General features: G+C 42.8%; 1 protein-coding gene across 1 annotated transcript in view; it reads left to right on the top strand.

Moving 5' to 3' along the window:
* STARD9 (StAR related lipid transfer domain containing 9) overlaps nucleotides 1-14,176 on the top strand; it is a 162,407-nt gene that overhangs the window by 143,861 nt on the left and 4,370 nt on the right. The window contains exons 32-34 of the mRNA XM_054969940.1: nucleotides 2,193-2,401; nucleotides 3,550-3,629; nucleotides 5,064-5,222. Coding sequence (XP_054825915.1) covers nucleotides 2,193-2,401; nucleotides 3,550-3,629; nucleotides 5,064-5,222 — 448 coding nt within the window. The remainder of the gene's footprint in view (nucleotides 1-2,192; nucleotides 2,402-3,549; nucleotides 3,630-5,063; nucleotides 5,223-14,176) is intronic.

Here is a 14,176-nt window from a genome sequence, read left to right on the forward strand (position 1 = left end):
AGTTAGCCGTGTTAGTCTGTAGTAGCAAAATCAAAAAGAGTCCAGTAGCACCTTTAAGACTAACCAACTTTATTGTAGCATAAGCTTTCGGGAATCACAGTTCTCTTCGTCAGATGCAACTCTCTTGTAAAAAGCTGCCCTGGATTTCCTGCCTCCAGTTACGTTCCCCCGCCCCCAGCTCCTGGAGGAAAACGCAAGCTGAGGTTTTTTGCAAGAGACAGAGAGTCAAGCTACAAGTGACGCCTGTCACGAGGAGAACACGTGTCAGTTTCCTGAGACAGCATGGCAGGCCACAGCCCAGCTGGAGCCACACGCGTCCGCCAGGATGGTGCACACCCGTTCCCAACTCTTCCGGAGGGCACAGCACAGGGATCTGGCTGGTGCCTCAACTGCTTGATTTACCATTGGGCAAGCATGCAAGGAACAGGACTGGGTGCACGTGGCTCCAGCTGGACTGTGGCCTGCCGCCTTGCTGCCTTGGCACCCGGCCAGAAGGCCATGGAGCAGGCGCACAGCCCAGCTGGATTTATTTGGATATTTACCTGGATTTCCTTGGGGATCTCAATCCAGGAACCCAAATTGGATCCAGGATTCTCTAATGTGATCCAGGAGAGCTGGTTTGCTGTTTTTTTCCCCAAATCCCAGACCCGGATTTCACACCCCTACTAGTAGGCAGGGATACATATAAGCCTTTGATATGGGAAAATATAACTCTTGGATTGAGACAGGTTTGATAAGACTAGTAGACTTTACATATGAGAAGAGAATCCTGTTGTATGAAGAAGTCACTAATAAAGCAAGGGAAGGTATATTTCTGTTTTCCAGGAATCTACAGGTCAGAAGTTATATAAATAAAATGACGAATATTTTTCAGCCATTTAATAACTGAAAGAATATTGACAAAACCAGAGAAACACAAGAAGTTACTGATGATTATCTATAGAATGTTATTGAAGGAAAGAATGAAGTGCTGGACTTACAAAGTAAAATGGGGGAAAGTTCTAAGGATTCAGATCACAGAAGATGTTTGGTTAGATCTATATAAGGCTATAAAGGAAGATTCCTGTAATACAGATTTAAGAGACAATGCATTGAAACAACTGTTTAGGTGGTACTTAACTCTGGGCAGAGTATAAAAGAAAATCAAATCCTGCAGGCTGCTGGAGATGCAATGATTGTAGAGGTACTTTCTTGTACATTTGGTGGAATTGCCTAATAGCCAGGTCTTATTGGCAGAATATCTTTGAAATCATGGAAGAGCTAGTAGGGAAAGCAATCCCAGTAGATCGGAAGATTGCTCTACTTGGTAATACTCCCAAAATACTGGAAGATGGAATTAAGGATTTCAGTTAGAAATATGCTGGCTGCTGGTCATATGCTCCTTGCAAAATATTGGAAGAATGAAACACTTCCTCCCCCCAAAGTTTGGATTAATGTATTAATGTTCAAAACTCCAGCAATTAAGACATCTTTGGGAGAGGAAAGTAAAGATATAGGAAAAATTAATTAAGATTTGGTGCCCATTTGTGGCATTTTGGAATAAAATAAAATAATATAGAACGGGAAATCTTAGATATTTTTTGACATTGTTCTACGTAAATTCAGTACTTGTTAGACTGAAGGATAAATTGAGATTTAAGTTGTCAATTTGTTTATGAATGTGCAATATTTTGTATATATATTCTTAGCTAAATTAAGTACGTTATTTGATTGCCTTATATTTTTGTATTTTATTAATAAAATAAAATTTCAAAAGTTGGTGGGTGGAAGGGAGAAAAGGAAGCATGGAGCGATGAGGATTATGGGGGTTACCAGGAGGAAGAAGGAAGGAAACAGTGTGGGGAGTGGGGCAAAAGGGAAAGTGAGGTGCTCTCACATGGGAGGTTGCAGGTTGCCCACTGCACAGCTGGGTCCAGTAGCCAGCCCAGTGACTGGAACCATGCAGAGTTATCCCAGAGGAAAGGAAGGAGGGAAAGCTGAAGATGGAGGTAGATAAAGGTACATTGGCTGGTAGGTGGGAAGGACATAAGGAAGCAGGAAAAGAGGCGAGGCTATGGGGGCTTTCAGGGAAAGTAAATATGAAATAGTGAAGGAAGGGAAAATGAGATGCCCCCCCCCCATAAGTCCTTGTGGATTCCCTGCTTGTTACATTCTAATTGCAATCCCCTTTCTTTGTTTTCTTTCTTGTTCAGATATCAGTGTATGGAAAGGGATGTACTAGTTTATTATAAAGCCTTTTCATCATCTGCAACTAAGCATGGGTTTCTAGGAGCAGGAGTGATCGACAGACCTCTTCCCACTGTGTTGTGCATGCTGAAGGACCCTAGCAAAAGGCATTTGTATGACAAAACTATTACCACAGCTCAAGTACATAAGAAAATAACCAGCAACATTGAGTTGGGTGAGACATTTGTATGTTTATGTGCAACATAACAGAAATCCATTCATAGCTAGCACTAGAATTAACTTGCCTAATGTTGCTTATTTCTTCATAAGAGATTCCTTGGAAGGTCCAAAATAAGTAGCATACAACTTGTGTCAATAAAACATTGTTCATTAGAAATCTGAATGTGTCCTACACCTTGAACATTCCATATCAAGATCAAATTATTGTAAGTAAAAAGCCTATTAAAAATGCCCCTGTAAACCATTTTGACTTGTTACATGAGTAGCAATCAAAATTAAAAAATAAAATCCCTTAAAGAGTTAAACTGCAAAGGAAAGAGGAAACAGAAGTCAACACAAACTATGTGTTGAAAGCTCCTGTTATATTCCAGACTTGCTGAACTGTGCAACTTTTTTCCTTTTTTAAAATCTCATGTGGCATTTAAGATTGAGCTGAAAGGGCCAGTTGGTGTATGGCAGACCCCATGTATTGGCCTGCCAGTGGTATAATGCTCCCCTCCTAGAGCTATTTGATAGATAAGTGAAATTAATGAAGAAAATCCTATGAGGCTTCTCGTCCAGTTCTTGTAAGAACTGACCTGGAGTTTCAAGGAAGGGACATATTCCAATCTGCTGTGAATAGGATGATGTCTGAGATGATAATGCTATTGTTTCACCAGTCAAATTGGTGTAGCTTTGATAATTTCCTGTGTCGTATAGTTAACTCTGTATTTTTCAGACCACAAATTTGAACATTAATTCCCATTTTTAAAAAATCAGCAAGCTAAGGAACCACTCTGGTCTCAACAGCTACAAAACAATGTGGGATAGCAGAGGGGCACTGAGCAGGGGAAGGGGCTTGAGTGTGTGTGTTTAATAGGAAAAACAGTCAATAGGGTATATGTACTCCCTCCTAGCTGCTTCAAACCACCCTCACCTTACTGGTTTGTAGCGGCCTGGAAGCATAGTTTAGTCCTCTCAGCACTACCTAGCTTGACTTAAAAAAAAGTGAGTCACCTTACGGATGCCTAAAAAATAAATGATTTAGAGCTCTCACTACAGCTTCTTGAATGCTGTTGCAGCATGGAATAGGGCAGAAATCTCTTAAATCAGATAAACGGTGAAATGGCCATAATAGCTTCTCCTTTTTTGATTTAATTACAGTGTACGTGGTGAGTGACATTTCGTTGTGTTACCAAAAGCAACCAAGGGACTTCTGCTGCATCTCTGTAGAAGCCAAAGAGGTAACTATATCAGAACGTTCATTACCCCCTCAGCCAGAACTAGGTCCAAAAAGGAAATATCAGTCTAATTCATTGATGAAAGGTGGGCATTTACTTATCAGACAGCATTTTAAAAATCCTGATACTTCTGAATACCATGCTGCTATGCAGAGTTACTGCAGTCTAAGTCCATTTGCTTCAGTGGGTGAATGCACTAAGTCTGTGCAGTAAGTCTGCATAGGATTGCACTATTATAGGTGTAAGAACATGAGAAGAGCCCTGCAGGATCAGACCAATGGTCCATCTAGTCCAACATCCTGCCTCACACAGTGGCCAGGGCCAACTATAGGGCATAGAGGCTGAGGCCTTCCCCTAAAGTTGCATCTTGGTACTGGTATTCAGAGATTTACAGCCTCTGAATATGGAGGTTCTCTTTAGTCACTATGTCTAGTAGCCACTACTGATATATCCTCCATGTATTTATCTAATCTCCTTTTAAAATTTTCTGCCCCTGACTATCACTACATCGTTTGGCAGTGAATTCCACGTCTTGATCACTCATTGTGTAAAACATTTCCTTTTGTCTGTCCTGAATCTTCCATCCATCAGATTCATTGGATATCCTTGAGTTCTAGTGTTATAAGAGAGGGAGGAAAAGTTCTCTCTCTATATCCTCTCTACTCCATGCATAATTTTATGAACCTCTATCATGTCTCCCCTTAGAAATCTCTTTTCTAAAAAGAAAAGTCCCAGATTCTTCAGCCTTTCCTCAAAGGAAGGTGCTCCAAACCCTTAATCATCCTGGTTGCTCTCTTCTGTACATTTTCCAGCTCCGCAATGTCCTTTTTGATCAGAAATGCACACAGTACTCCAAATGACCACACCATAGATCTATTCAGGGGGGTGGTAATATTGGCCATTTTATTTTCAATGACTAATAATCCCCAGTATAGTTTGTATATTTCACTGCTGCAGCACACGGTGAGTTGATACTTGCATTCAGCTGTCCACTGTGATCTTAAGGTCTCTTTCCCTCTCAGTCTCACCAAGTTCAGATGCCATTAGCATATTCTTGAAATTAAGTTTTTTTGTTCCAGTGAACATCACCTTACACTTGCTTATGCTGAATTTCATATGCCACATTGTTGCCCACTCACCCAATTTATGGAAATCCTCCTGGAGTTCTTCAGAGTTAGTTTTGAATTTCACCATCCTGAGTAGTTTTACATCATCTGCAAACTTGCAGAAACAGTGTCCTTTATTTCCAGTGACTCTAATCAGGCTTTCCCCCCCTCCCCCATTAATGCATAGGCTGGTTTCTTTTGTTAACTCTTTCAATGGTGACCCCTGAAATGACCTACTAAAATAAGGAGTGGGAAATATGAAAGAAGAGAAAAGACGCACATTGCTAATTGACTTTCTATAATAATCTGTTTGATGTGATGTTGTATGCAGGAAAATGTGTCCATCCTAGCAATCCAGTCGGTATATGAAGAATCGATGCCTCGCCCTTGTAAAGAAATGGTACGAGGAGAGATATTGCCCAGTGCGTGGATATTAGAACCAGATACTGTGAATGGAAGAGACGTCACTAAAGTCATCTACATGGTGCAGGTAAGAGTCTGTGCAAATCTAGAAACAGAGGGTTGGATCTTACGGATTTTCCAGTGATGGAAGAGAGGGGGAGGAGAGGCCTGTTTTTCCTTCTCACTGTACTGTGCCCTATGTAGTTCTTTGTTGGTGAGGGTCCCTGAGCCATAGGAAAGCCTTTTTGTGGACCACAAAAGGCTGCTGGAGGATGAGGAAAGCATGTGCTTACACCAGCAGAACATCCATAGGAGCTGCCCTGTTGATTATGAAGTAGATTGGATTGAACAAGATTGTTGGATTCTAAAAATTAACACACGGATAGGCAAAGTCTTACTGAAAGACACGTGTAGAACTTACGCATTTGCCCAAAGTTGTAAACTGCAAGAAAATACTAAAAGTATAAGCGTGCCTTTGATCTAGTTTAAGTAGAACCTTTTAAAAGTCTCTCTAGTGTGAACAGTTGTACACGTTAGGGCTATGCACCAAACATTTTTTTCCAGTAAATCCGATTTTTTAACCAAATCTGAGAAAAAATTCAAAACTCCCTGAATTCCAAAGTGATTCTCTAATTCGGTTCGGGTATTTCTGAAAAATTCGACCATTGTTTTCTATAGGAAAATCATTCTGGGAACTATCCAGTGGGCTGGAAGGGTCATCGTTCAAGCAAACTTCACCAAAGTCTGAGGGAACTTACTCCTCAGTGTTCTCTAAAGATCGCCCAAGTTTCATGAAGATTGAACCCTGGGGGCCAATTTTATGAGGTGCCCCTCCACTCTCTATTATTCCTTAAGGGAAAAAATATCTAGTGGCTATCCAGAGGCTGGATAGCATTTTTCATGCAAACTCCACCAAATTTTCAGGGGACCTTCTCTTGACTGCCCTCTAAAGACCTCACCTCAAGTTTCAAGAAGATTGGACCTCAGGGCCCAATTCAATGAGTCCCTGAACAAGGTACCCCCAGCCACTCCATTGTTTTCTACAGGGAAAAAGTCAAAGCTGACTCCCATTGCAGAAACACAGTGGGGCAAGGCTGCCATGACCAACCTCTTTAATGGAAAAGGCTCTTCAGGACTGCTTTGCCAACAGCTGCATCTTTTGCCAACAACACAGCAAAAAAAGCACGCCCAAAACGGAACCAATTTACCCAATAGTTATAATGAAATTACCAAATGGTTGTAATGAAAATGGGAGTACAATATTGCAAAAGAAGTAACTCGTTGCAAAATTACATGCGAAATCAATCATTGAAATGATTGATTTCGCATGTAATTTTGCAACGTGATACTTCTTTTGCAATATTGTACTCCCATTTTCATTACAACCATTTGGTAATTTCATTATAACTATTGGGTAAATTGGTTCCGTTTTGGGCGTGCTTTTTTTGCTGTGTTGTTGGCAATCCCTGTGAAGCTAATTACCCCCTGTTTGGTAACAGCTGCATCTTGTCTGGAGTCCACGTCAATGGCATAACATTTGATGAATGTAGACAACATTGAGTAGCAGCCACCTTGCACAAGTCGATTAGTGGGATGACGAATTTGAAGGCTAATGAGGTAGACTTTAAATGACACAAAGAGATTAGGACCTTCCAAAAAGGAGCTGTCCTGTCTAGATAGAAACATAAGGTACGTTTAACATCCTGAGTGTGCAAAAGTCTCTCTGTGCCATCCTGAGGTGCCAGAAAAAAGACAGGTAGGACAGTGTCCTGGTTCATATGAAAAGTGGAGACATTTGTCTGAAAAGGGAAGCTTGGACAGAGAACAACCTTCTCTGAGAACATCTTAATAAAAGGCATATGAGATCTGAGGTCTTGCAATTCACTCACCCTCTTCGCTGAGGTTATGGCCATCAGAAAAGCTGTTTTAAGCTGCCAGCATCTTGAAGGGGCTCGAAGGATTTGTGCATGATTGATGTGAGAACCAAGGAGGAATTGCACTGGGGAATAGGCCTAGATGCTGGGGGATATAGGTTAGTTAGACTTCTAAGGATGGACTTGCATTCCAAATGGGCAAAGGGGCATTTTCCATTTATGTTGTCATGATAGGTAGAAATGACCTTCAGATGAACTTTAACGGAGGAATTAGACAAACTCTGGTCATTTAACTGGACCAAATAGTGCAGAACAGAAGGCAATGAGGAAGAGGCAGAGTTCAGTTTATCTTCAGCCTAAAGAGAAAATATTTTCCATTAGTCTAGAAATTATTTCCTGATGGATGGCTTCCTAGCCTCTTATTGGACCTTTTGGACCAGGGAGGAAAAATTCAGGGGAGAGATGAACCAAGCTGTGAGTTTCAGAGTACCCAGGTCATGGTGGAGGATCATGTCATCCTGAAGCAGGTCTGGGATTAGGGGGAAATGGTGAATTCTGTCTGGTGCTGTTTGAAACAGTGGCAAATCAGGCCTGCCTCGGACTGTAAGGGGCTAGTATGATTGCTGAGGAACTTTCCCTGCAGGGGCGTACAGGAGGGTGCCTGACCAAGGAATGTGAAAGGCGTCCCTGAGAGAACCCTTCCCTTTTCCTGCCCTTGAGCAATACTGTGCACACTTCTTGTTGACATATGTGGCAAAGAGGTCTATGTTCAGATGCCCCCATTTCAGGAAGATTGGGCGGAGGAACTCTGTGTGTATAGCCCATTCGTAATTCTGGGTTTCTGACCAATTCAAGGCATCTGCCAGAAAATCCGTGCCTGCTATGTGTATGGCAGAGAGACTGACTCAATGTTGGATAGTCTACTCCCATATTAGTGAAGATTCCTAGGAGTGAGCTAGGGAAGTTGTACCCATCTGTAATGCATGGCAGTTGTATTGTCCATGCATATCTGAACATTCTTGCCAACTACTAGGCGTACAAAATCTTTCGGAGCATACCTTATCACCCTGAGTCCAAGAAGGTTGATATGCATAGACGATTCCTGAGGGAATGATGCTCCCTTTACTTCTTTGGTCCCAAAACAAGTCCCCAACCTGACAGAGAGGCATCTGAGATTTGTATTGGAGAGGAGCCAAGGGGGGGGGGGTCTCCTCTAGGAGGTTCCATTTGTTGCTACATCACTTCAGGAACCTGAGGATGAGACATAGGATAGAGAACTACTAGTATGAGTTCTGGCTGTGTGGGTGGAACACTCTGACAAACTAGTTTTGGAGAAGATCTCATGATGGCAAATGGAATGATCGGAGTCAGGGAGGCCATAAAAACTAACAGTCTTTGTATTTGTTTTATGCTTTGGTGCCTGTACAAAAGGACCTTGTTCAAGATGAGGAATTTTGTTATCCTGTCGGGAGTAGGGAAGGCAATGGCTTGGGAGGAGTCTAGGATGGCCCCCACAAAAAACACTCTCTGTTGTGCAATCAACAGTGTTTTTTCTGTATTGACCCTGAGAACCAGTTGGTCCAGCATGCTCAGAACTAGGGATATATGTTGAGATAGTGACTCTCTGGTTTGACCCACAAGAAGCCAATTGTCAAGGCTTCTCTGAGGTGGCTTACCACACTTGCCATGATCTTCTTAACGATACAAGGGACAGAGGAGAGACCACCTTGGAAGTGAAGGAATTTTCCAAATTGAACATTTATTGGAATATGAAAATACGCATCTTTTAAAACAAAAGTAGTGAACTTGAAGTTTCAACAGAGATAAAACATCTAACAACAACGTTTGAAACTTCTTAAAAACTGAATTTGTTTGGGGAACGGAGGTTTAAAGTGGGACGTGAGCCCCCCTGACTTTTTGTTCATAGTGAAATATCAGGAAAACACTCCATCCATGCAATTGGATGGAAAGGCTCTATGGCTCCTTTTTCCAGCAATGGCTCCACTTCCTCTATGATCAAGGTGGGAGGAGGTGAAGGGTTGGATAGAAGTGGGATATTTGAAGGAGTTGTCTTGAACTCCAGGCAAGAGCCTTTGCTGACAATGGACAACACCTGAGCCTCCTGTATGATAGATTCCCTGTAGAGGAAGTGACAGATGGTGTGGTGAAGCATTGGGGGTTTGGCATCAAAAGCGCTGCTTATTCCGATCAGATTGGTCTTTTGGAGATAGAGAACATCTTTTGATGTGGTTCTGAAGTACCTCCTATGGGATTGGACAGAGTTAGAGGAGGAAAACTGTTGAGAGCCTCTGGACATTGTGTGCATCAGCCGGGAACTGAACTGATGGTACCTGTTATAAGGAAGGTAAGGTTAAGAGGAATACCTTTGCCTGAACGAATTTGAGGAGGGAAGTGTGATACCAAGGGATCTAGCTGTGACCTTATCATCTTTTATCTTCTTCGGTGCCTTATCTGTAGTAGACAAGAACAGGTCTGAGTCTTCAAAGAGAAAGTCTTCTACCTGCATCCTATAGCGAGGGGCTAGTGCTGTGGTTCTAAGCCACACATGTCTGCAGATGACTATAGCAGACACTATAGCTCTGGATAAACAATCACCAACGTGCCTGGCTTTGTTGATTTGTTTAGAAAGTTTTAGGGCTTCTCCCTGTGATCTTGGCTACCCTTCATTTGTCATTGGGGATTAGATTTAAGTATGGGCCTATCTTTTCCCATAAGAACAACTGGTAGCGGGACATAATAGTTTCATAATTTCCAGTCCAAAAGGCTAGGGCTGCAAAGGAATACACTTTACTGCCTAGTATGTCAAGCTTCCTCTGCTCTTTATCAATCAAAGCCCTCAGCTTTCCCTTGAAGGGACTCTGTAACAATGGAATTAGCTGGGGGGTGAGTAAAAGCTAATCCTGGCCCTTCTTGCTTGGTTTCATATATATTATCCAGCTTTTTTGATGTCACTGCTGTCGAAGCTGACTTGGCCCAAACATCAAGCATTCCCTGCATGATCGGAAATGCTATAGGACCTGTTGCCTCTGAGTTCAACACCAGATCCAAACAGGTTGGAGCGGAGCAGTTCACTTCAGTTTCCAAGGATTTTGCTATGTGAACTGACTGTTCGTTTAATAATCCAAGGTCTTCACTCACAAAAATGAGAGTCCTCAGTAAGGAATTCTGATGGGGATGGTTCCTGCACAAAATTGGAACCAACACTGGAGTCTCATATGATTGGGTAGAAGGATTCAATGTTGGTTCCAGTTTTCTGAGATTGTATTGGGAACCAACAAGGATTTTGATTTTCACTTTAATTGAGTGGACATGGATCTGCAGATCTTCCTTGTGGGAGAAATAATGAGGAGCTGGATACATTGTCAGTGAACCTTCATACATAAGCATAATAATGATGGTAGGATGAACTATAAGGTGAGTAATGGAAACAATGGTGACTCCCGTTGATTATTATTGTCAGATGGAACTGAGGAATTTCTACAGTTTCTGAATGGATGTACATGAGATAGTGGTAGTGGGGGAAAAGCCATGGATGGTTCAATGACGTCAAGAATTTCCCCTTCAGAAAGAGATGGAACCAAAGTGGAATGGTGTCTCGGTGTTGGGGAAAGTGTTCTTGGAACCCTGGATGGACTCAGAGGATCCGATGTAGCTGGGTTCAACAATGATGATATCTTCTTCTGACTGGCATCAAGGTGAAACTAACGAAGACTCATCTGGAACCAGTTAGTCCTTAGCAGTTGAGCTAGGAGCCGAAGAGGCATGAGGAATTGAGGACGCCCATTCTGGGCACTGGAGTGCTTTATCTGCGGCTGTTTGATTGGAGTCAGTGGAGCCCTTCTGGGCTGACTCCCAAAGTGCCACTTTGAGCCACAGTGCCCTTTCAGTGGCGGGAAAAAAACTGAGGGAGGGAGCCACTTGCTCCACCTTTTATAGCCGTGCCTGGGGGTAAAGCACACAAAAAGGCTAAGTGAACGCCTCACACCTTTAGGAGCTTTGAAAATCCATGGCTGGCCTGTGAATGCACAGATCCCATGTGGAACTGCACAGAAGACATGACCCTGCCAAAATACAAGCAGGAATGCAGCAAGGAAAAAACAGCATTCTGGTGGGGAGAGCCATGCTAGGTATAGGGGACTGACTCAAGGGAGAATGTGATAGTCTCTACCAACCCACAAAGGAAGGGTTGTGTGAGGATACTGCCAGATCTATCTTGGAGACTAAATGACTAATACAACTAATAGTGTTATGAGACATGAGGGCTGAAAGCCAACCTGTAGTAGGGAATCCTGGCCAGGGCATTGGACAGATTAACACTGCAAAACTCTATGAATGTGCATGGGTGCATAAGTTAGAAACCCACAGTGTCCTCATTCCACAGATGGAAGTGCTGTACACTAAAAACCAAGGAGGTGCAAAAAGTTAACAAGGGGTTACACCTCTACTTTAAATGTCATTGGATATCCAGTAAGGAAGAAGAAAATTTAGTGTTTGAGTCCCAAACATAGTCGATAGCACAAGAAGAAGGGTCCAAGTCCTGCTATAGCCTTAGAGACACTTTCCCACTTTAGAAGTGCAAGATATGGTACTCAAGAAGCAGAAATTGCCACTCAGAAAAAAATCTGAGACTACTGCTATAGTGCAGGAAAAGGAGCTGACCAAAACTGCAAAAGCCATGAGCAGGACTGAAAACATAGGCGATCCACACCAAAATAATGAAAATAGTGAAGCAGGTGTGAAAAATCTGTACAAAAATACCCAGGAGATAAAATATAAAAATGGATTGCCTTGCCAGTGGATTGGCAAGGGCATTCCCCAATGACAGTGGTCCCTGGCAGCAAAGGAGCAAACAAAAGGGCAGGTCATGGACCATCACAGTATGTTGCAAAGCCAAATAGCCCATGCCTTCAATCAGAGTATCTAGGAGTTGGCACCAGTGAGTTGAGGAAACATAATTGCAATGCATTGCAATGACATGTAGTATTTGCAGTAAAACAAAAGACAAAGAATGGTAAGGTAGGTCTAGTAGTCTTGTTGAAAATAGTAGTAGTTGTATGACACAGTCATTTTGCAGAAGACCAGGAGCCACCTGGAGGCACACCGTATGGCCCCCACACCACAGGGTGGTGTGGGATGGTGTGGCACTCAGTGCCACAGAGATGGCACTAAATCTCAGAGTCACAGCATCATAAGAGTCCTCTGGGAAGAACAGAGCAGTGAAAGAATGAAAATGGTGCATATATGCTCTGTCTAAGAAAGAAGAAAACAAATTTGGGTATCCCATGAAGTGTGAAACTTAAACTGAAGACCACATTCTGCCAAGGTGACACATACAGGTATATAAGAACACAGAACTTCAACTGTGAAAGTGAAAACACTGAGCAATCAGTAAAATGTGGATCAACTAAGACTGAAAAGGCAAAGGAAACTCTTTTTCAACTAGTAGGACAAAACAGGAGGTTGCCCTGTAAAGAGTCTGTAGTCAACAATCAACAGACCACAGGAAAAAAAACTATATTGCAGCCTTAAGTGGGATACCCTAGTTGTTGAGTCCATTTAGCCAAAAAGACTGTTATCTCCCAGATGATGAAGGTCCTTAAGCTGTTTAAGGACTTGACCATGATGCTCTCATTTGACTCAGTGAGCCTGGGTCTGGTCGTTGCCGTGATCCCAATTCTTCAGGGGAAGATGGCCACCTTTCTGAACCCATGCACAGGACTTGGCATCAACATTGCAGACTTGACATCAACATTGTGTGCCCTGGCACAAAAGCTCCAAGGATGTATTAAGTCCCATCTGGAACTTCTCACCCAGCTCAGGATCTATATCTTAAGTGACCATTTATTTATTTCATTTATAGTTCACCTTTTTCATTGAGACTCAAGGAGGATTACATAGTTTGAGATCAGCACAGTCAATATCAAGGACGTTTCAATAAACAATGCTGTAGAGTAAATAAATGCAAGTTTACAAAAACATAACATTAGCAAGTTGAGGAAATGCTGAAACAGAGCATAAACAATTCTAGGCCTGACATTAGACAACATAGAACTACCCAGTAGGGTCATACTGAAAGCAACAGGTAGTACATAGGAGCACATACTTAAAGCAATAGATAGTATGTAAGGCAACATAGTGGTGAAGTCTATGGTCCCTAACTCGTTAGTGAAGCATCTCTTTGAGATCATCTCCCTACAATACAACCCTCCTATTTGTCTAAAAAGCCCTTTTGAATAATTCAGTTTTGCATCATTTGCAGAAGGCCAGGAGAGTGGGGGCTCTCCTGACTTCCTCAAGCATAGGATGTAGGCCACCACAAAGAATGCACGTTTACAGGCAGCTGTTGATTTTACCCATGTGCAGGGTGGCACCTGCAGGAGACCCTGTTCAGATGAGCAAAGGTGCCGTGAAGGGACATAGGGAGAGAGACGGTCCCCTAGGTATGCCGGACCAAGGCTGTGAAGAGCCTTGTATGTGATAGGTAACCAATGGAGTGACTGCAGGATGGGAGTGATATTAATGTTCCTGCTTGCTCCTCATAACAGCCGAGCCACAGTGTTTTGTACCAACTGGAGTCTCCTAGTTAACTTAGATGGGAGATCTATGTATTGTGCATTACAATAGTCAAGTCTTGATGTTACCATAGCATGGATCCAGGTGGCCAGGTCAGCCATGTCGAGATAGGAAGCCATCTTCCAGGCTAGAATGAAGTTGTAGAAAGCATTTTTTGTGGCTGCCTTAACTTGCTTTTCTAGTAGTAGCGCTGGATCCAGTATAGCCCCTAGACTCCCAAGATTTCTACTGCATCCTGTGGTAACGTGGATAGTGAGATATATCTGCCTATTGATGACATCCCACTCCATAGCTGCGAATGAGTTCTCCTAAAGGCTTTACAGAGAGGTTGAATTACATGGGAGATAGGATTGTGCCCTGTGGAACCCCACAAGATAATTCCCATTCTGGAGATAGCTGATCTCTAATGGGAACCTGCACACCAGGGACAGCCTCACTGAATGGCCCAGCCAGCAAAACAGCTTGAGAGACGGGCTCTGTATGGAGCATATGCAGGCCAGGAGGGACACCCTGCCAGCAGAGGTGGAGGAGGGGGAAAGCAGCTCAGCTGTTCCACCCCATACCTCCCCTTTTT

Source organism: Eublepharis macularius, chromosome 2 (assembly GCF_028583425.1).
Source record: "Eublepharis macularius isolate TG4126 chromosome 2, MPM_Emac_v1.0, whole genome shotgun sequence".
NCBI lineage: Eukaryota > Metazoa > Chordata > Lepidosauria > Squamata > Eublepharidae > Eublepharis > Eublepharis macularius.